We start from the raw sequence: 23,076 nt of genomic DNA, 5'->3' as shown, positions 1-23,076 counted from the left end.
TTGCCAAGTTAGTTCAAAAGAGGAAAAGAGGTTAATGCTGGCCAAGATAGGAAGCAAAGTCAAAGGCAGTGATGGATTGGGGTTCCTGAAAAATTATCAAACTTGGTGGACAAAGTTGAACTGGAAGAATAGGAAATAATGATTAGGGACTTAGATCACAGGGCTTTGAAAATGTTTTTAATTGTGCAGTTAAGACAACTGAGGCTAGAATACAATTAGCTTAAAGCTCTCCATGGGGCAGAGTGGCTGAATGAACAGACTAGCATTTCTGGTAGCAGCAGCTACCAGGGACTTAGTAGAGAACGCTATCTACTCTACCAGTGGAGGAAGCTGGAAGGAAAGTGGAGAAAAAAGACAAGAGAGCTCGCAGTGTTACACTGCCTCTGAGCCTGAAGAGAGCTGGCTTTTCTTAGAGGTTCAGAAAAAATGAAGGTGGGTGTGCCCCATGTTGCTATCAAATGCCAATAACAGAGCAGTGGGCTGGTGGGTCAGCCTTTTAGCTTTACGTTCCTTTCATTGGTGTATTTAGGGACTTTGGTTCTCTCCTCAACCATAAGAGGAAGTTTGAATCTTTTTAAGAAGTTATATCGTATTATGACCCCAATGTATTTTCTCAACATTACCTGCTGCTGTTAGTAGATATTTCTACCTTCAATTTTGGTAATACTGTGCCAAAAGTACCTCACGACTTCTAAACAGTAATTGTCTCACTGTCATTTGGGATATCAAAAGTACATTCTTTTATGGGTTCAGAAAATCTTGAAGGGGTCCATCAGTAGCCTCCCATTTGCTATTTCACTCAGGGTAGATGGTAATTGACTAGCCTAACCCAAGAACAAGACCAACTAGTTAGGTTTAAGACATGGAAACCTTACTAGCATGCAGAGGCTGGCACTTTCTATTCTCCATTAACCTTTAAAATATTTAGTAAATAGATATCTTTAAAACCAACCTCCCCTTTGAAAACTTTCAAAATACACTATCTCTGGGTTCCTTTAACTCTGGTTGTAACAGAGATGCATTCGTTGTCCTGGACAAATGGGGACATGCCAAGACCAGAATCCTTGCCTAAGAATAGATAACTATCATTTCTCAACTTCAATCTCAGAAGGGGGAAAGGTCAAGTGGGAAAAAAGTGGCTGAGAAAAAGGTGAGCAGAGTCTGAAATAAGGGAGGAAGGCTGAGAAAGCCGGGGGGAAGGTAGTGCACTGGAAAGAGCCCCAGCCTGGGCCTGCGGGAATTAGGACGCACAGCCCAGTTGTTCAATGTGCACTTTGAGAAAGATGCTTACATGTTCAAGTATCAGTTTGTTCATTTTAAAGACAACAGTTACCAATGAATTGCGTTCAGAACCCTTGAACAGTACAGATGAAAAGCACAGTGTCATGGTATAGAGGTTACGGGAAGGAAATTACTTCACTGGAGTTAACAGGGAAGGGTTGGTGTTACTTTGGATGATAACATTAAGAGGCCAAGTGATTTTATTAAATATAAGTAAGCTCAAAATATAAGCATGTTACCAGGACTGACACTGAATTATTAGTATTTTTCTAACCATCATCTTGACACTGAGTTGTGGAATTGAATTCAACATACGCCTGGATTCCTATACCCAAAGATGTCCCCCAAATTCAATGCCCTGGGATAATATGAAAAGAAAAAGAGAACAGAATGGTGAAAAAAATTAAAGATATCCAAACTATAAAGATATGCACAATAACTCTAAAAGTTCAAATTAAAACTAGACCTAAATATTTACATATTTTATTAAATCTTTACAATCAGTAATTATAATCAAATACACAATTATATACAAGAATTATATACATTTTGCCCAGACTTTTACATCACAGTACATAGTTTCCCTTAGAAATATTGTATACATTTATCACCAAACAATAAAACCCAACAACATAAGTGTTACAGCACCTGTTAGTACAGACATCTTTTTCATAAATTACATCATAAGAAAATATACGGCTGTAAATTGGGCTTTTAAAAATGTCTTTTATAAAATCTGAACATACAATGTTTCATTCACAGAATGTTTTTTTTTCTATGTTCTGACTGAAGCTTTGTGCATAAAACGACCAGTTGAATATTTACTAAATTCTACCCACCCCTCTAAAATTATAAGCACTATTTAAATTTCCTATGCTGAGCTTTCTTTATGATGAATTTGGCATGGGGTTTGGTGAGAGAACAAATGCTGGCTTCACTATAAAAAGGGTTCTGTGATAGTAATTTAAATCTAAAAGAGTTCTCAAGAGATATATTAGGGAAATTAAACTCAAAGTGCACAATTTTTCATTTTAAAATCTAATACTGTGAAGAAAAAAGGAAAAGGAAAATGTCACAAAGTAATTTGTTCTGAAACAATTATACTCTTTTTGGAAGCCTATTACAGTTAAAAAGAAAAAAGAAAACTTACCCAACAAAATATACCATCCCAAACATATCTAGTAAATTACAATTCTTCACACTTAAAACTTTATGGAAAAAGTACTGCAAATTAGGGCATATTATTTCAGTGGATTTTTATATGCAAAAAAACCTATAGCTATTTTTAGTAGGTAAACAAGTTAAGTTTTAAAATTTGAAAATACCTGAATTAAATACTTGCTCTAATAGATAACTTTTAACTTTCAGATAAAATCCTTACTTGGTTCCAGGTTTGTAAACATTGTATAAATCTTTCTTAAGTCAATTTTATGGCTGTGGTGATCATTTCAGCTCTGTTTCTAAGCAGTCAACATTTAACTGAGGTAGACCAGATGTTTCTAAATTCAAGGTCTCATAGAGTTCCCTGAATCTTTAGCAAGTAAATAAAACATCTATGCAAGGTATTTCACAAACAAAACATTATAAAAACTAATGCTGTTTGAATTTTTTAATGAATTAAAAAATGACTTCATGGCAGTATGTCAAATAAGTAAATGAATGCTGAGTCAATTATGTTGGTGTTTGAAGCTGAATGAAAAAAAATATATACATATATACATATGTCTGTATGTGTGTGTGTGTGTGTGTGTGTATATATATATTCTTAACTAGGGAAAATTGTATATAATTCATTCTGGGTATTAAGTATAACTGATTAAACTTTTTTTTTTCCTCTTTTTAAGAAAGGATTTAGTTTATCAAACAAGTGAATGATTTGCTTCTAAATCTCAGTGAAAGGCAACAACTCCCCCTAATGGCCAAAGGGAGAGTAGCAGTAAGACGGCTATTCCCAAAGGGCCTGCCACAGCATCCTCCATGCCATTAAGTTTTCCTTGTTGGAAAAAAAAAATTATGTGGTTTTGATAACTCAGAAGAATTAGATTTAGACAGAAATGCTTTGAGTTACAAATACAAAATCAAATCAACGTATATAAGGCTTCTGTAATCAAAGTCTTAGAGGAACATCTGCTCCTTTTCTCCAAGCCCCAGTCCTATAAATCAAGGCAAGTCAAGTAATTAAGCTTCAGCTATTTTGGCAGCTTTGCAATTAAATAAACAAAGCACTATGTCTATCCTTCTGTATACTGTATGTATTATAGTTCTATCTTCTTACATCAAATTTCACATGCAGAGACTAAAAATATCCATTTTTTGGTGTCAGGTTTTAAGGGCCAATAAAGGTCTTGTTATACTACTTTTTCTCCCCCTTCCCTTCCCACCAAAGTGAATTCTTTATTAGATTTGTTACTCACTGACCCAATTATGTTTAGATTGAATTTAAAAGCAGGTATTTAACCCTTTATAAAAAAATATATTTACCTGGGATCTAAGACATACTGTACATGAATATACACAAGTACAATACAGCACTGCTGTTCTTCAACAGCTCCATATATAGTGTAGGTTATTTAGTACCTCAAAACCAAGTTTTAGGAAAAGGTTCTTGTATGATGTCATGGTAAAATAAAGGAATTAAGTCTCTCAAATATTCCTTTATAACTGATTAAGATAAGTTTAAGAAAATAAATAAAATGAGTAAAGCCATGATTTCAATAATGGGCTGTCTACCAATATCAACAACAAAATTTCAACAATTTAAATGTGGCCAGCACCAGACTGCCACCAAAAAAAAGAAAAAAGAAAAAAATTTCCTTAAGCTATATGGCTATATGTAGTTGCTACTGTGTAAATTTTTTACACAGGTTACCATAGACTAATTTTCAAGTCCACATCAGAAAGAATATGTTAAAACAAAAAACAAAACAAAAACAATCCTAAAAACCATGATTCAACAGAAAATGTGACAGATTCCTTAGGTATAACTTTAGAAACAAAAGTTTCAAAGGAGAAAGATGGGAATTTTAGACTACTACCACTTTTATCATGGCTCCATAAGATAGAAAAATGGAACAGAATATATTCAGGTTGGCTATCCAGGCCTGCTGGCTCAAACTGCATACTAAACATGGGCTGGAGTAAGGCTGATGGCTAGAGGTAACCACCTCCAAAAGAAATGACTGGGAAAGATTTATAATCTACCCCACAAGGATATAACTCTAAGCTCCATTTAAGAGTAGTCACAGCTTTCCCTATGGAAGGCCCCATGGAAAGTTCATATTGCAACTTACAATTTCTCCCTTCCTCAATTTATCAAAAGTATTAAGTAACCAATTTCCATAACATATGACCTTTTCACCTCATCCCACTGATTAGTCTTTATGTAGAAAACTCACTGAGAAAGTATATTGGTTTCACCTTTGGTTTAACTGAAAAGAACATTGTTCGGGGTGGGGGGGATCAAGTCATCTTAATCATTTGTCACTGAACAAAGTAAGCATAAGTGATGAGCAAAAACTTTTTATCATGAATGTATTTGTTTCATAACCAGTTAGGTCACTTAAAGTGATTTTGTGAAGGCAGCATAACCAGAATGCCACAAAACCCATATGTCTTCCCAAGAAGAGCCTCTTACCCCAAAACCAGGAAAGTAGAGCCTTTAATTAGAAATCTACACAAACTCCTATTTCCCACTCCATTATTAACTGAATGTGTTTCTTGTCTATCCAGAGACTAGAATATGGTTCCTAGAAATGCCCAGTAATCTTTCCCTGGCCTGACATGCTGCAGGGTGTGCAACACTGTCATTTGAGGAGGAGACTGAGTTTTTCCATTTTGATGGGACAGTTTAAACAAGATCAATTCTAACACAGCATGCTCCAGATTCCTATGACAACTACCAATCCCAGTCAGAACGAGGTTGCTCATCACCATACTTAAAGCCTCCCACTGGAGAGCCTGCTCAGTATTAGGGTGTCTATGACCACAGTTTACCTTTGCTTTTAAAATACCTACCACAATATTCTTTAGTGAGTCATAGTTCATCCTTCTCCATCATTTCAAATGCTTCTATATCTTCATTCCAGTCTGCTAATATGGAGTCTATAGGCTGGACCTTTTTACCCCAGCTGACGTTAGGATTGGAATCTTCCTCAGTTTCTGATTGTTCTTGAAGCTGGTTATCTAAATCTGTACATTCACCATCAAGACTTGTAGTCTCACGGTCTTCTGTGGGATTAGAAGTCTGTTCAGAAGGGGAAAGGCTTGCAGCATTATCGCTGTCTGCCGGAGACAACGATTCTGGGTGAGAGTTCAGAGAACTTTCCTCAGGAGACTCTTGATCAACCAAATCAACTGCCTGAGAAATCGATATAATCTGTTCAGCACTTTGATTCTGAGAATCATTTTCAGAGGATGGTTGTTCTTCATTTTCCATTTCAGGATCTGTATAGAAAAAAAGAAACTTCATACTACTATTCCTCTCAAATTTTACTACTGTACTTGAAAAGCCATACTGGTTTTTGTAATAAAAGAAAGAATAAAATGTCAGACAATCACATTAATGTAGAACAGTGAACATTAGCACTGAAGAGAAGATGATTGTCTTCTAATAATGTAAACACATTTTCTTAATATTTATTTTGCAAAATATGCCAGCATTAGGAAATAAACATTCTTCCAAATTGAAAGGAATGACCAATAACAGTGAAGACTGACTTCAATGAATACTAGTAAATACCAAAAAATTCATTCAACAATATTAAAATGCATACAAATTTGCAATAAACAACAAAAATTCATTAAATATCTAAATTTAGGAAAGTTTGTACATAAGAATAGTACATGAGAATAGAATAAATAGAATACAATTTTAAATAGCACATATCACCACTGCTATATTTTAAAATAATGTGTCTTTGAAAAGTGAAATTACCACTCAGTAAGCTGTGAAGATTCATTTAGCAAGATTTTGGATGAATATAGGTATTAAAGCAACAGATCAAATAAAATATTTTTACAAAGACAAGAAGAGATTATTTACAAAACTTCCCATTTTATGTGTATGAATTTTAAGGCGTACTCATTCTAAAATCCACTGCAAGGCTGAAGAGTAGATTAAACCTCTTGTAATGAATATACAGTGAAACAACTAGAGGCATTTTATTTAGGGTTCCTGCAAAAGTGTTTAAATAGTATCAAGGCCCGCATGCTATATCTTAGTCTCTGCTTCTGTGACACAGTCAGTCAGCAGATAGCTACAGAGTGTTCACTGTGCATGGTACTAGAGATAAAATGAGGGACAAAATCAAATGCTGTCCCTACCCTTATGCATCCCATAGTCCAAAGGGGAAAAAGATATTTAAATACACAAAATAAAAACTCCAACTGTGACACATATTTTGAAAGAGGTGTGTGGTGTTAGGAAAGCTTATTGTAAGTAAAGAAATGAGAGGTTCCTTCAGAAAGTAACACTTGAGCTGAGATTTAAAGGATAAGCCAAGTTCATTAGTCAAAGAACGGGAAAAAAAAAAAATCAGAAAATCTGAAGAAAATGTGGGCATGCAGACAGGATGTGAATTGATTCATCCTGCTTAAGAAGGAAGTTTGTGTCCTTAGGTTTTGGGTTTTTGTTTTGTTTTGTTTTTGTTTTTTTGAGGGAGAAGTCCTCACATATCTTCTCTGTCTTCTGAGCTATGGAAGAGGTAAATTTAATTAAACAGTTAGGGAAACCATGATGGAATCCAAAGAAATCAGGGAGCTAGTTGCTTAGGGCTGAAGTTCCAAGGAGAACCAAATAAAATTTAAGTTTCTTTCTGGATTGTATTGTTGTAGTTTAGAAGGACAGAAAAGGGTGCAGGATTGTATTGCCTAGTAGTGAAGACTGAGCTTCTGACTACATATAATACAATATTACTTCTGAAATCTAAATAAAGCAATAGGATAAGAAAATAAACAGTATAAGTACAGGAAACAGAACTATAAAATTATTGTAAATTATTATAAAAACCTAAAGCAACTCTAATAAGAAAATACTAAGGCTAATAAAGTAATTTAATAAGATTAAAATCACTGCAAATACCTATCAATCCTCTATAGTAGCAATCACAAGCTAAAAATAAAATCATACTCTTTTCATAATAAAAACAAAATAAAGCTACAAAACAGAACTAAATTCATTGTGAAAGTTATAAGGCTCATATTGCTTACTACTATAAAATCATAATAAAAACAACACAGGATCTGATACACACACACACACACACACATAAATATATATCTACCCAGAAAGTCTTAATTTTTTTTTCATTTATATATGACAACAGAATGCAGTACAATTCACACTGCACATATAGAACACAAATTTTTTGTATCTCTGGTTGTATACAAAGTATATTCATACCAATTTGTGTCTTCATACATGTACTTTTGATAATGATGTCTATCACATTCCACCATCATTTCTAACCCCATGCCCCCTCCCTTCCCCTCCCACCCCTCTGCCCTATCTAGAGTTTGTCTATTCCTTCCGTGATCCCCCTCCCTACCCTACTATGAATCAGCGTCCTTTTATCAAAGAAAAAATTTGACATTTTGGTTTTTTGGGATTGGCTAACTTCACTTAGCATTATCTTCTCAAACTTCATCCATTTACCTGCAAATGCCATGATTTTATTCTCTTTTATTGCTGAGTAATATTCCATTGTGTATATGTGCCACATTTTTTTAATCCATTCATCTACTGAAGGACATTTAGATTGGTTCCACAGTTTAGCTATTGTGAACTGAGCTGTTATAAACATTGATGTGGCTTGTGTCCCTGTTGTACGCTGTTTTTAAGTCCTTTGGGTATAGACCGAGGAGTGGGATAGCTGCGTCAAATGGTGGTTCCATTCCCAGTTTTCCAAGGAATCTCCATACTGCTTTCCATATTGGCTGCTCCAATTTGCAGTCCACCAGCAATGTATGAATGTGCCTTTTCCCCCACATCCTCGCCAGCACTTACTGTTGTTTGTATTCATAATAGCTGCCATTCTGACTGAAGTGAGATGATATCTTAGAGTAGTTTTGATTTGCATTTCTCTAATTGCTAACAGTGATTGAACATTTTTTCATATATTTATTGATTGATTGTATATCCTCTTCTGAGAAGAGACTGTCAGGACCTTGGCCCATTTATTGATTGGATTATTTGTTTTTTTGGTGTTTAGCTTTTTGAGTTCTTTATATACCCCAGAGATTAGTGCTCTATCTGATGTGTCAGGGGTAAAGATTTACTTCCAAGATGTAGGCTCTCTATTCACCTTACAGATTGTTTCTTTTGCTGGGAAGAGACTTTTTAGTTTGAAAGTCTTAATACTTTACCTTTAAATTAGGAAAATGTTGTTAAGTATTGATTACAAATGAATTCCATTTCTTTTCTTTACTTTTTTTTTTTTTGGAACCAGATAGAATTATTTTAAAGTTCCTATGCAAGAATATATGTCAAAGAAAGACAACATTCTGGAAAGAATCAGTAAAGGCAAAAAAATTCATACCAAAAAACCAAATGACTCAATTAATGGGCAAATGATTTAAACAGACACTTCTCAAAAGAAGAAATACAAATGGCTAATAAATATATGAAAAAACATTTAATATCAGTAGCAATTAGAGAAATGCTGATCAAAACTACACTTATAGTTCATCTCGCTCCAGTCAGAACAGCAGTCATCAAGAACACAAATAATAATAAACTCTAGAGAGAACGTGTAGAAGGAGGAACACTTTCACACTGGTGGGATTATAAAATTAGTACAACTACTTTGGAAATCGGTATGGAGGTTCCTCAAAAGGCTAGGCATGGAACCTCCATATGGCCCAGCTATGCCACTCCTAGTTATTGGATACTGACAAAGTGAAGTCATCATACCACAGTAATGCATGCATACCCATGTTTATGGCAGCACAATTCACAATAGCCAAAAATAAAATCATCAGCCCAGATGTCCATCAATGAATAAATGGATAAAAAAGTATATATACACAATGAAGGTTTATTCAGCCATAAAGAAAAATAAAATTATGTCACTTGCAGGAAAATGGATGGAATTAGGGACCATCATGTTAAATGAAATAAGCCAAACTTAAGACAGTCAAGGGTCTTATGTTTTCTCTCATCTACAGAAGCTAGAGAGGAAAAAGGAAAAGAAAGGTGGGGGTAGATCTCATGAAAATCAAAAGGGAGTCAGTGGAGGAAAGGGATAAAGAAGTGGGAAGTGTAGAAGGGGAGTGCTGGGGAGCTTGTTATACTGCATACTGTGTGCATCTATGAATAGGTAACAACAAAGGCCATCACTACATACAACTATAATGTACCAATAAAAAAGTAGGGAAACTGAGAAACAAAGTTTGTATTTTCAGTCCTTTTGCTACTCCGAGGTCAAGAGCTTGCTTATCCTGGTGATTTGCCTTCAGTTTCCTGAAGGTGCTTTTTCCACAGTCGAGGTGAGGCTGATGCCCACTGAAATTGAAAATAGCTGTACAAGTTCACTTTGTGTTTTCTGATTTCCAGGGCTGATAGGTAGCTTTAATAAGTACTCTTCTATTGACACACTATCTTGATTCTGTGTTTGTTCCTTATTAATTTAAGAATGGCTTGAAATCATGTTGATATTTGAGTGTGGGTATACAAGAGAAAAGCATACTACTGCTTACTTGTCCTGATTTGAAAGTGTTATTTTTCTATAATAAATGCTCTACCATAGAAATAAATGTGGCTATACTATTTGCCAAAAAAAAAGTGGGAGTAAAAATAAAGAGTAAGGGGAGAGCTGCCATATTAGACATTAAAATTATTCAAAACAAAATATTTTATTATTGGCATAGGAATAAATGGATTAGTAGGACAAAAGTGCAATTCTAGAAAAAGATCCAACTATGTAAAAAATATTTGATATATAGCAAAGATGGTAGTTTAATTCCAAGAGAAATGGGTGGTTTGCTTAATAAATGGTATTTAATAACTGACCACTCAATTGGAAAGTTAGGATCCTACTTATATTTAAAAAATAAAGTCCATGTGAATTAAAAACCAAAAATTAAAGAAATGGTAAAAATTCCAGAAGAAAACTTTATAAATATTATGTACACCTAGGAAAATATTATGTACACCTAGGAAGGTGTGATCTTTTGAAGAAAGACTGGAAACCCAAGATCCTTAAATGAATTAATTAGTATTTCTGGTTACATAAAAATTTTAAATAAAATAAATTAACATAAAGTCAAAAGATGCTAGGCCTTAAACAATATATAAATATTCTCTCTATAACTGTCTTTTATATGTATATATCCTTCTACACATAAAAATAGGTCCTATAAATAATGTAGAAAGACACACAATCTTATTTAAGGAAGGCAAAACTTATGAATAGACAACTTAGTCCCTTTATATTTTTCATTTGTGTTGATAACAAATAATACAATAACAATAATTTTGTCACTGTGGTCCAGTCCTGTGTGGCTCCTTTAAGCTATTAACCCATGTGGGACTCACTGAGCCAACATTACAGAAAATATTCCTTTTGAACCAATATATTATTCTTAGTCTGGTCTTGAAAGCCTTACCTTGGCCTATGTAGCTTTTACATACCAATATGCTTCTGATTTCATTACTAACTTTATGAATAAGATTTCTGGATATTGCCTTGCATCTCCAGTTAAACCTGTCACTTATCACACTGTCTTCTTAGGATGTTCCTTTCAACTGTAATTTTCTTGTCTGTTCTAGTTACATGTCTTTGGACTCTTGAATACAGACATACATCTCTGAAGAAGCAAGACCAATCTCAATGAAAAATATACATGTAAAGGCAAATCTGCTGTACAATTATCGGAAACATGCACTCTCATTTCTTGCTGCAAGGGATATGAACTGCTACTGCAATTTGCAACATTTATTAAAATTAAAAAACCTGTATCTTTTTCGCCAGCACTCCATTTTAGTAAACCTCAATTTTTCCACAGGTAAAAGTATCAACAGATAAGAAGACATGTACAGGATGTTCCCTGCACCACTGTATATAGTGACAAAACAAACTAAAAATCCTAGAACTGATTTGGACACTTTACAGTGAAATGATTAAATAAATCATTGTAAGTCATACTACAAAATTTAATGTAGCTTTTAAAAGAATAACTTCTGCTATCCTACTAGCATGGAGCAATGTACTTAATATGGATTTAACTGTAAAAGGCAGTTACTGAATGATATTTATAGTATATACCATTATTGTGAAAAGGAAAAAAAAATCTATAACTTTGAAAGGTATGAAGCACAAAAGAAAATAACAGAGATTACATACCAAACTCTTAATATGGGTTGGTTATCTCAGGAAAATGAGATTATTTAAAAACTTTTAATATACCCCTGAGTGAACTTGTTACAAGTTGAAATTTTATTTAAAAAAAAAACAACTGGGCACGAGGATGCACAATTGTAATACCAGCAGCTCAGGAGGCTGAGGCAGAAGGATCACGAGTTCAAAGCCAGCCTTAGCAATGGCGAGGCACTAAGTAAGACCCTGTCTTTAAATAAAATTTACAAAATAGGGCTGGGGATGTAGCTCAGGGGTTGAGTACCCCTGAGTTCAATCCCTGGGTATATCCCTCCCCCCCACAAAAAAGGAAAGTTTCCCAAATGCCAAATGTTTTTTCTGATATAAGGAGAGTGATTCATAGTGGGGTAGAGAGGGGGAGGAACAGATGAACTCTAGATAGGGCAGAGGGGTGGGAGGGGGCAAGGGGTTAGCAATGATGGTGGAATGTGATGGACATCATTATCCAAAGTACGTGTATGAAGACACGAATTGGTGTGAATATACTTTATATACAACCAGAGATATGAAAAACTGTGCTCTATATGTGTAATATGAATTATAATGCATTCTGCTGTCATTTATTTTTTAAAAAAATCAATAAAAAAGTGAAAAGTATGGAGGGAAAAGATTCCATAACACATAACAGATATAAAAACATGTCTAACAAATCAATAAGAAAAATACAGGCAAACCAACAGAAAAATGTGCAAGAACGTTGAGGAGGCATTTCATAGAAGAGAATATCCAATTGCCCTATAAATACATGAAAAAGGAGTCAACCCCATTAGCAACCAGTGAAATGCAAAAACTGAATACAAATTAGATGTATTCATGGAGAACACTATCCAGAATGGCTAAAATTAAAAGAAATGACCATAATAAGCATCGGCAAAAATGTAGAGTAAGAGAAGCTTCATACACTACTGGTGAGAGTGAAAATTTGTATAATCCCTTTGGAGAATAGTTTGGCATATCCGCTAAAGCAAGCAAGCATACATATACTCTATTATCCAGCAACTCCATATGGACATGCTCAATAATGGTTATAGCAGCTGTGTTTGTAATAGACCCAAACTGGAAACAAACCACATGTCCAGCAATAGTAGAATGGATAAATAATTTGTGCTATGTTCATACAAAAGAATTTGATATAGCAATGAAAATAAATAAATTCTACCCATATTATGTATAAATTTCATAAACACATCATTAATCAAAACAATCCTGACTTAAAAAGCATACTGTGCAACTTTATTTCTATGACTCTTGAAAAATAGAGTGTTTAGAGATGCCTGATTAAATGATAATTAAGAATGCCAAGTAAGTGATGATTACAAAAAAAAAAAGTTTTCCAAATGATAGCAATAATTACTATATGAGGCCAACTAAATTGAAAAGTAAAGGTGGATGGTTAAGATATCAAGAAGAAAACATTTTGGTTTTCACAAACTTATGGAACTACATAGAATGAGAAATACTGGCAGCAGTCAGGAAAATAAAAATGGTAGTTGGAGTTAAGGTCCTTCATACTACTATAAATCTTTATTCCAAGATGCTTGTTTTTTACCAGTGATCATAGTTTCAAGAGTATAATTTTTATATTGTGGGCATGTCCACCATTATGTACAACTATAATGCACCAATAAAAAAATTTTAAAAAAAGAATGTAACTATTACATTAAATTCTGGAATGCTGTAGCAGAAATACAGGAAGCAAAGAAAGAAGAAAATCTTGAGATCCAAAGAAAAGAAAATCAGTATTAATAAAAAGGGACAGGAATCTTAGTAAAGACTTAAGAAATTGGATTTTCTTCCTTCTTTCCTCTGTACACTGTTTACTGAAGCAAGGAATACAGAGAACTATTTAATGTAAAGAACTATATAATGTCATATAAATATCATAGAACTATAAAAAGACACCTTAGATTTTACGGGACAGTAAGAGAAAATTTCTTACCAAGATGCCGTTTCAACTGGACATTCAGGGGACAGGGACACATTTTCTAGTGTTCTCAAAGGGGAAAAGGGCCATGGGGATAGGGACAGAGATTGATAAGGCATTTCCAGAAAGAGAGAAGATATGTGCAAATGCAAAAGAGCATGCAAAAATGTGCAGTCGTTAGAGAAGGACGGTAGCTAAGTAGCAATTCTGCCAATAAAAAGGTTTGGGATGTTCCTCTCCAGGCAAATATGTTCTAGAGTTTTTTCCCTTGGAGTCAAATCTTTTCAGCCATCTGAGTTCTACAGTTCAAGTATAGAACATATTCACCACAACCAATTTGAGCAGGGAATAATCTTAGGAAAAGTGACACTGCCTGACTTAAATTGGGAGCAGTTCAAAGGATGAAACCTTATTTACTTTTGTAATTTTAATTATTTGTTTTAATGTGGTGCTGAGGGTAAAACCCAGTGCCTCACACATGCCAGGTAAGTGCTCTTACTACTACAACTCCAGCCCTGAGACCTTATTAATTTTGAAAAATCTTTCCCCCCATTTTCTCTGCTTTTTTACCAGGTAGATACAAATATAGGAGTAGCCCTGAAAATGTCTTTCTATAGCACTGTAAGCTGCAAGCATGACAATGTACTGGAACTTCAAAATGCTGATTTATCCTCCTTGAGAAATATTAAGGAAAAGAAGAAGTTGATTCTTAATTGTAAATTGCCTCAATTTGGATCTAAAGGTAACAAAAGTTTGTCTTTTGTTTGTGGGCACTAGGATTGGAATTATTAAGTATTTTATAAACTGAAATTTCAGAAAGATGAGACACACGAGAGACAATATTAAACATTTTGTTCAACAACAGAATGCAGACGACTTTTAGAAGTGCCACTGATTTGGCTCAAGGAAGCAATATTTTCACTTGATAAATCACTAATGTTTTATCATCTGAAGAAAAATGGGTAATAAGATATCTAAAGATTGTGGCAAGCAGGCAGGACTATTTCACGTATGTGTACACTAATGACTAGAATTTACCAGAAGAAGAAGATGGAAGTGGGAACAGGGGCTTGTTTGGGGGCTTCTGTTTTCTGTGTTATATATGCAAAGGACTGCTCAATCAGTATGGTGACTTTATAAAGAAAAATACATATAGGTGGAATGAGGTTGTTAGAACAATTTGGAGGATATTTTACTGTTTGAATTTTAAGGCTGTTACTATCTGATGTATTTATGTAATCTTAACTACTACCCATAATGATCCCAAATGGCCATACACATCTGTTTCTTCACAATATAGCTGAGGAACTACTACTTCACAGTTGCCTGGGATGCAAGTGACTGTGAAGTAGTAGGATCTGACTCTTGTCTGCAGAGAGTCTGATTCAATACCTTGGTGTAGGATTAAGGACGCTACACTTTTAACAGGTACATCAGCTGACTCTAATACAGGGGAGAAACATGTCTATGTAATAATTCAGGACAAATTAATGATAACACTACAGACCTTAACTTCTTAGAACATTATCCTAAATGAATAAAGTAGTTAATTTCATTAAATTATTATCATGGATTTTTGTCACAATCAAATATTAATAATTAAAACTTGTTGCTGATTTGGTTTGATAGAGCTGTATAGTTCTCAAAAGAGATGTTATACAACAGGATTTCTAAGACTTTTTAATCTAAGGATCATGATGTAATAGAATCACAATAAATTTTAAAAATCACTGAAATAATGTCCTTTCACTGTAAAATCCCTAAGAGTACTGTTTAACAAACTTCTTTTTCCCTCATAGAATTAGTCCTTTCTTAAATCCTTTCTCTAGTATGGGAAGTACATTCTTTACCATAATCTTGTAGTCCTAACCCCATGTGTGCCCCCTCCATTGTCAGCTTTTAAAACAAATCAATATTTTAAAATTTTACTTGTATTTAAACAAAAAATGATCCAAAGTAATAATTACCTAAATAACAATGCTGTTAGTACTGGGGACTGAACTCAACACTGAGCCACATCCCCAGCCTTTTTTGTATTTTATTTAGAGACAGGGTCTCACTGACTCACTTAGGACCTCGCTAAGTTGCTGAGGTGGGTTTTTAACTCACGATCTTCCTACCTCAGCCTTCCCAGCTGCTGGAATTACAGGCATGCACCACCATACCCAGCTTACAGTGACTCTTATATGAACATGAACTAGTGAATCCATCTACTATACAGAATGTATACTTTATAGAATTTGTTATGACAGGCTTGACAAAGAATTATATTTATTATGGGATGGCTGGCTAGGCATGAAAATAATTTAATTACATTAAACAAGAAATTATGATGGTATTCACTGAAACAAAATTATATATGTATATGTGTGTCTGTACAACACATACACATATATAATTTAAGGCTTATTAATGCAAGATACTTACTACTATTAATAATGTAGCTTGGAATCATTTTACCTTTTAATATTGCTGCTGAAATTCCAATGACAGCACAAAATGGGGGGAAAAAGCAAAGGCATTAAAGAGTTACATAAAATAATATTAATTTGCCTATGTTTAGTGTGCCTAATTTCATGTATGTAGAAATGAAGATCTAAATTTAGAAAAAGGGCCTGGGGGAAGGGAGAAAATAAGGCACATAGGAGGATTTAAGAAGAAAACCTTGTACTCTTGTACTCTCTTCCATCTATGTGTCCTTACATATATATAGCCTACAGCCTACTCCATTGCTCTTCAGTAGCTGACAATGCAAAGAATCTTAAAGGATAAAGAAGACAAAACACTGAAAAGCAAACATCAGATTACTAACAAACTTTTTTTTTTTTTTTAAAGAATGTCCCACTTGGAAGTCACAATGAAATCAATCAGTTTCCTACACATCTACCAAATACGATAGGGGACGTAGCAACCCTATACAAACTGTACAACTCCACTCATGTAAGAGGGAAGGGAGGCACAGGGTGTCTGCAGCAAGTAAAAAAGACTGCTACCACAAGCAGGATCACAGCCCATGTCTGATGGTTCACATTCCCTCATCTCTCACCTATCCCTGGGTGTAAACTATAAAAGAATACCAGTAAGACCTTTCCTTTATATAGTAGTAATTTGAAAGCTCTTTTAAAACCTAACACTCACTTTGGCCTAAAGAGGACCACATGCTTTCCTGAATTAAGGTATGTTATCTTGTTCTTCAGGCACAGCCACTCTTATAAATACCCAGGTGATAAACCTAGATTATCAGTAGTACAATACTGCTAGATTTCTATGGCCATCATCAAGACAATGGTTTTATGAGTATAAGCAGCTGGTGAGACAAATTACTATCATATATTAGATAACATCATTCTATACCACCTATTCTTTTTCCTTATAAAAGACATCAAAGCAATCAGTGAAACTGAATGGAAAATATGAAAATGGCTTTCTTGATGTTGTGTATTTATCACCTGGACAGAACCATGGTAAAAATTATAAATTACATATAAAAATATAATTGTACAATCATTCTGATTCAGAAAACCGAGCAAATAAATATTTTACTACTCTTTATTTTCAAACCAAAATATATCCTGAAATCATCTAAAAATTTTACTTACTTTACCAATGAAAAACACATACACACATACAACTCTCACATTCTGGTAACTCATTTTTGTTGTAAAACTAGAAAAATTAATGCTAAGCTGCACACACACACAAAAAAATTATTTTTACCCTTACCTCGATCTTTTGCTTTATCAGAAAGGAGCACTTCGACCTCCTCATATTCCCGGATGGCATCTAATATGATACTTCCTTCTTTGCTGAATAAGAATAGCATGGGGATCTTGATGTCATCCGTATCCTTTCCATCACCTGCCATCTGGAACAGTGGGGCAGTATCACTGCTGCTCCCCTCATTGTCATCTAGACAAAATGAATGCAGCAAATATCAAGACATCTGTCCACTGAAAAGATTGATCATATGTTACTGCTCTCTTTTTTTTTTAACCTGTTGAGAGATTTAATCTGCATCAAGAGCCAAAAAAAAAAACCCAAACATTTTGGACCCATTAATTATCCTAAAGAAATAATTCAAAAAGAAGCAAAAAACTCCATGCCCAAAGAAGTTTACTGGACTGCTACTTATAATTGTGCACAATTATAAACTATTATAAACAAATGATAATGAAATATTTGATGGAAAACAAAGAAAAACAGAATGACAAATGAATCACAGAATGCAAAATTCTATTATAACTGTAAAAATTTCATACGCTTAGGGAAAAGCCTGGAAATAGAAAAATTTAATAAACCAGATTACAGTGTCAGAACTATGAATGAGTTTTTGTTGTTTTAGATTCCCTTTAATGACATCATTATAGGTCAAACATCCCTTATCTGAAAATACAAAACCCTATGAAATTACAGATTTTCAGATTAGGAATTTATAAACTGATAGTCTATGAAAACATCACAAAATCTAAAACTTGAAACTCCAAAATTTGAAACACTTCTGGTCCCAAACATTTTGGACAAGGGATATTTATTCTGTATATTGTCTTTAATTAAACTAAAAATTGATATAACTTTTATATGTAATACAAAGAATAATTATGACTATATATATTTTTCCTCTATAAACCAGTTACACCGTACAGTTATTTTACACTGGTTCAATAACATTTAAGTAGCCCTGTTTAAATGCACTGTTATAATGGAGGGGTCAATCATGTCCACCCCCAGTATCACATGCCAACCTACCTGAAGAAATTGCCTGTCCTATCTTAGAGCACTTGCTCTCATAAACCACTGCTAAGTGGAGAATACGACATATGACCCCCACCCTTAGTAGACAAAGGATGCTACCTGACTGTTTCCCTGGAGAACACAGAAAGACTATGTCTGTTAGTGGTGAGTAGTAGTCCTGTTAAGTGATGCAGACTCAGGGTTGAGGCTGTCATTTAGAAAAAACGATTGGAATTGATGAACAAAGAGGGAGCAGGCTGGTGATAAGCTGGAGAAAGAGGCAGAATTACAAAGAAAAGCAAAGAAGAGAGTCGAGAAGGATCCAGAGATGCAGATAGAAACAGAAATAGAAAAAATGTTAGTATCATGGTTCCTAGTGGTTTTTAGTTTCTACTGCTACCTCTAGCATACATAGGACATATTTTAGACTTTGTAGTTCTCTGTTGTAACTTCCCATCTCTGAAGCTCAAAGCCATTAGACAATATAGAAACAAATCAGAGTGGCCATGTTCCAATCTAACTTTTCACAGAAACAGGCAGTGAGCTGGACTTGGCCTACAGTCTATTGTATGGTTTGGATATGAAATGACCCAGCAAAGCACATAAGTTAATGCAAGAGTTGAAATAATTAGATTATGAGGGTTGTCATCTAATCAATGGATTAATCCATTTTACAAATTAACAATTTAAATGGACTAATTGGGTGGTAATTGTAGGCTGGTGGGGCATGGCTGGAGGTATAGTTTGGTCACTGGAGGGGGTGCCTTTGGAGTTTATGTATTGTGTCCAGGGTTCCTGCCACTTTCTCCTGCTTTCTGGATACCATGAGGTGAGCAGCTTTCCTCTACTGCCTGTCCTTTCGCCATGGTGTTCTGCCTCACCTTGGGACCAAAGAGATGGCAGTCAGCTAACCATGGACTGAATCTTTAAAACCATGAGCCCATAATAAACTTTTCCTCCTCTAAGGTGGTCCTGTTGGATATTTTATTCATGGTAACATTAAGTAGACTACCACAATCCATAGTTTGCCAATTGCTGATTTATTAAATAGAAGTTCTCTTAATACTTATTTAACTAATAAATCAATATTGAAGAACCCATATGGAATAAACAAAAGAAATGAAAATAAATTTTCACTGAGATAAATCCTAATTTTAAATGTCTTTTTTTCCTCCCATGGTATTAGGATCAAACCCTGGGCTTTCTACTATGCTAAACCCCCAGACCTCTAAATGTCCTTTTGCTTACCCTGAATTCAGAAATCTATCCTAACTGCGGGGTGGGAGAAGATCCAAAATGGATTTTCCCTGTGAGAAAAACTCTACAGAAGAACTCACGATTATAGTAAGATCCCAGCTCTTCTACTTCTTTGAAAATGTAAACTCCTGTTTTGTTTTGTTTTTTGTTTTTTTGTACCGGGGGTTAAACCCAGGAGTGCTTCACCACTAAGCCATATTCCCCCAATCTATATTTTTTATTTTGAAACAGGGTTTCACTAAGTTGCTGAGGCTGGCTTTGAACTTGAAACCCTCTTGCCTCAGCCTCCCAAGCCGCTTAGGTTATTATAGGCATGCACCACTGTACCTGGCTTCTATTTGCTTTAAACAGAAAAATTATGTTTCCCTTGACAGCAGTCATAGGCTGCTTGTCGAAATATAAGTGATTTTCTATGAAGGGCAAAAATGCAAAACCTACTGGTTGAAATATATGGGGTAAAGTGATTTAAAGCTGGTAATTTATAATTTCAGTAAAAAAATATATAAGTGGATAAAAATTTGCTGGTAACTAGTACTAATATTGATACCCTCTGTTATGCCTAGAAATTTTACATATGTTATCTTTAAACCTTGCAACAACCTAAAAGGTATTTCTTACCATTTTTTATTGGAGTTCAAAAAATATTCTACATAACAACAAAAGGTTTTTAAAAAAAACTGTATCTGGGCCAATGTTACACTGTGATTTTGTGGCAGAGCCAGGAACTATGTTCACATGTCTCTGGCTCCAAAGCCTGCATCTCTGAGAGAGAACAGAAGTTGTCAGGGGCTCCCCACTGGAGCTGGCAGAGTATAATTCTTGCCTTAAGGAGTCTCATGGGTATATTTTCTTTTCCACAGTATTGAGCATTTTTACTACTCCTCCCACCACCCTCACTCTTTACCCCAAATATTTTCACTGATATTAACATACAGAAACAGGTATCTACGCTTTCAAAAAAAGATATTATAATAGAGAAATTATTAAGTCATTGAATTATCTGTCATTTATGTTCTCAAAATAAAAATGACAACTCTTTAATAAAACTTTAGAAAACAAAAAGAAGAATTCTAAAGCTTCTCTCTCCCTGGTCGACACAATGGCACAGAGGCTTACTTACCAATGACAATGCCACCGATGGCTCCAGCATTCTGGATGTTTCGAGCCTTTTCTGCAAACATGCACTGTCCTCTTTGTATCAGTGCAATTTTTCCCATCACTGCCTCGGGGTTAGTAAGCTCTGAACAGCCATTGTATGGTTTACTGCTTGCCACAAATCCTCGCGTCTGTCAGAAATAAAAGTAACTCAAATCTTCTATCTTCTCATATTACAATCTAGTCATTAAACCTCGATAAAGTCTATAGCTTTAATGAAATTAGAACTCATTTCTTTTCTAATGATAACATATCTAATATAATTTAGCAAAATTTTTGTTAACATTTTGTAACAGTACTCCATTGTGCTTTGTATTTGTATTGTGCTTTTGTATTTTGTAAAACATTTTTCAGAAATTATTAAACCTGATCTGTAGGATGACTGAATGAAACAATGCACATATTTCCATCTTGTTACGGGGCAACTCAGGCCAAGGTTAACATAATTTGCTCCAAGATACAACAGTTTTAGCTATTTTCTATATTAAGCTCCTAAGTTATATTTTTGTTCAAATAAAGGTTCTACTAGTTGTTAAAAGGTCTGAAAATAATTTTTTTTTTAAAAGATATTTTTAGTTGTAGATGGACATACTACCTTTATTTTATTTATTTTTATGTGGTGCTGAGGATTGAACCCAGCACCTCACACATGCTAGGCAAGTGCTCTACCACTGAGCTACAAACCCAGCCCCTGAAAATCATTTTTTATATAAATTAAGGTAGTAAGATCATAGAATCTGAGCAATATTTTATTTTACTTTGTAGTTTTTAAGTGCTGGGGATTAAACCTAGGGACCCACACACATGAAGCATATGTTCTACTGCTGAACTACATGCCAATTCCCCCCAAAATATATATATATATATATTTTATGGGTTCTTTTTAGTTACACATGATAGTAGAATCCATTTTGACATAATTATACAAGCATAGAATACATCTTGTTCTAATTCAGACCCGGATACCTCTCCTTCCTCTTCCCTCTCCCCATACCCTGTTCTCTTCCCTCTATTCATCTCTAAAAAATATTTTAAATAAAATTGTATATGCACATTACATACAAGATATACTTTAATTTTATTAAATCTGGGAGACTAGTTTTTTTTGATGGTACTCGGGATTGAATCTAGGGGCTCATACACGCTAATCATGTGCTCTACCACTGAGCTATAGCCCTAGCTCCTAGGTTTTTATTTATTTTATATTTTAAATATGGGAGGGGGTGCTGGAGATCAAAACCCTATAGGTTTTTAAAAATAAATTAAAACTACTAAGTTAGAGACAAAGAAATTAGATAATACTAAATATTTTAAATTCAGTTTTGACAAGCCTATTTCAAGTGGACATACCTCCTTATGTTTAGACAGATCCAGCCCAAATTGAGCTGGTCCGGCAGTCAACACTACCCTGCCAAAAAATGGGTGAGAGACAATTTGCACAGCTCGTGGAGGCAGTTGCTGCTCTTTTTGCTGCTGACTTGACAATTCAATCATCTCCTGCATGAACCTCAATCCATCTTCAGCATCGATTGAACTAGCAGCCTATGGAACAAACAGATTTGTTTCATCCTTCCTTTCTGGAAACTTCCACCATGTCTTTGATTTCCTAAGTGTACTGCACTATAGTCTCCTACTCACAATTTCTCCTTTTAGTTTTAGATCACTGCTAAATTGGTGGTACTTGGGATTGAACCTAAGGGCTCATACATGCAAAGTATGTGCTCTACCACTGAGCTATAGCCCTAGCCTTATGGGCCTTATTTACTTGTCCCCAAAATAAATATTACTTCCAGGAATTCTATTTTCTGAAAATAACATCTGTAATTTTTTTATCAATGTCTCTTACTATTCTATAAACAACTTTTGATGCAGATTGAGAACTGGACTTCTATCAATTGCCCAAAGGCTCCTTTTGCTTATTTTCCCCACTGCCACCACCCCCCGCACCGAAGAGATAAACCTCATATCTGACCAATATCCTCCCTCCTTGGAATCATGAACTAATAGGCAGATTCAATTTGATTCAGAACACACAAATCAGGCACCTATTCTATCACAGCACTTCCCTAGGCACAGGGGAGACAGCCCCGTAAGTATGCTTCTAAAGGAGAAAGACATGTAAAATTAACTATGATTAAAGTCTCTTAAGTGAAAAAGTGGAATAGATCATAGGAAATAACTGATTTTGCTTGTATATTTGAGAAAGATCAGAATAACATTTAAATTGAATCTTAACCAAGGAAAAGTTGGAAAACATTGTAGAAAAAAGATGGTGGATTCTTGACGCTTTACAAGAAAAACCAACAAGACTTGATGAAAGTTGGAGGGTTGAGGGCAGAATTTAAGCCTATTCTC

The 23,076-nt window shown here is 34.6% G+C and overlaps 1 protein-coding gene across 2 annotated transcripts in view; it reads right to left on the bottom strand.

The window, feature by feature from the left end:
- Positions 1 to 1,750: 1,750 nt before the first annotated feature.
- Edem3 (ER degradation enhancing alpha-mannosidase like protein 3) overlaps positions 1,751 to 23,076 on the bottom strand; it is a 79,383-nt gene continuing 58,057 nt past the window's right edge. For both annotated transcript variants that reach the window (XM_046462698.2, XM_046462699.2), the window contains exons 17-20: positions 22,072 to 22,263; positions 20,687 to 20,852; positions 17,302 to 17,487; positions 1,751 to 5,724 (exon numbers count right to left, since the gene is read on the bottom strand). In XM_046462698.2, coding sequence (XP_046318654.1) covers positions 5,315 to 5,724; positions 17,302 to 17,487; positions 20,687 to 20,852; positions 22,072 to 22,263 — 954 coding nt within the window. In that variant the 3' untranslated portion in view covers positions 1,751 to 5,314. The remainder of the gene's footprint in view (positions 5,725 to 17,301; positions 17,488 to 20,686; positions 20,853 to 22,071; positions 22,264 to 23,076) is intronic.

The sequence above is a fragment of the Marmota monax genome, unplaced genomic scaffold (assembly GCF_021218885.2).
Source record: "Marmota monax isolate L192 unplaced genomic scaffold, Marmota_monax_Labrador192_F-V1.1 WCK01_AAM20220418_F8-fsc00250, whole genome shotgun sequence".
Lineage (NCBI taxonomy): Eukaryota > Metazoa > Chordata > Mammalia > Rodentia > Sciuridae > Marmota > Marmota monax.
Note: the sequence above shows the minus strand (reverse complement) of the source record. Positions and strands in the feature narration are given on the sequence as shown.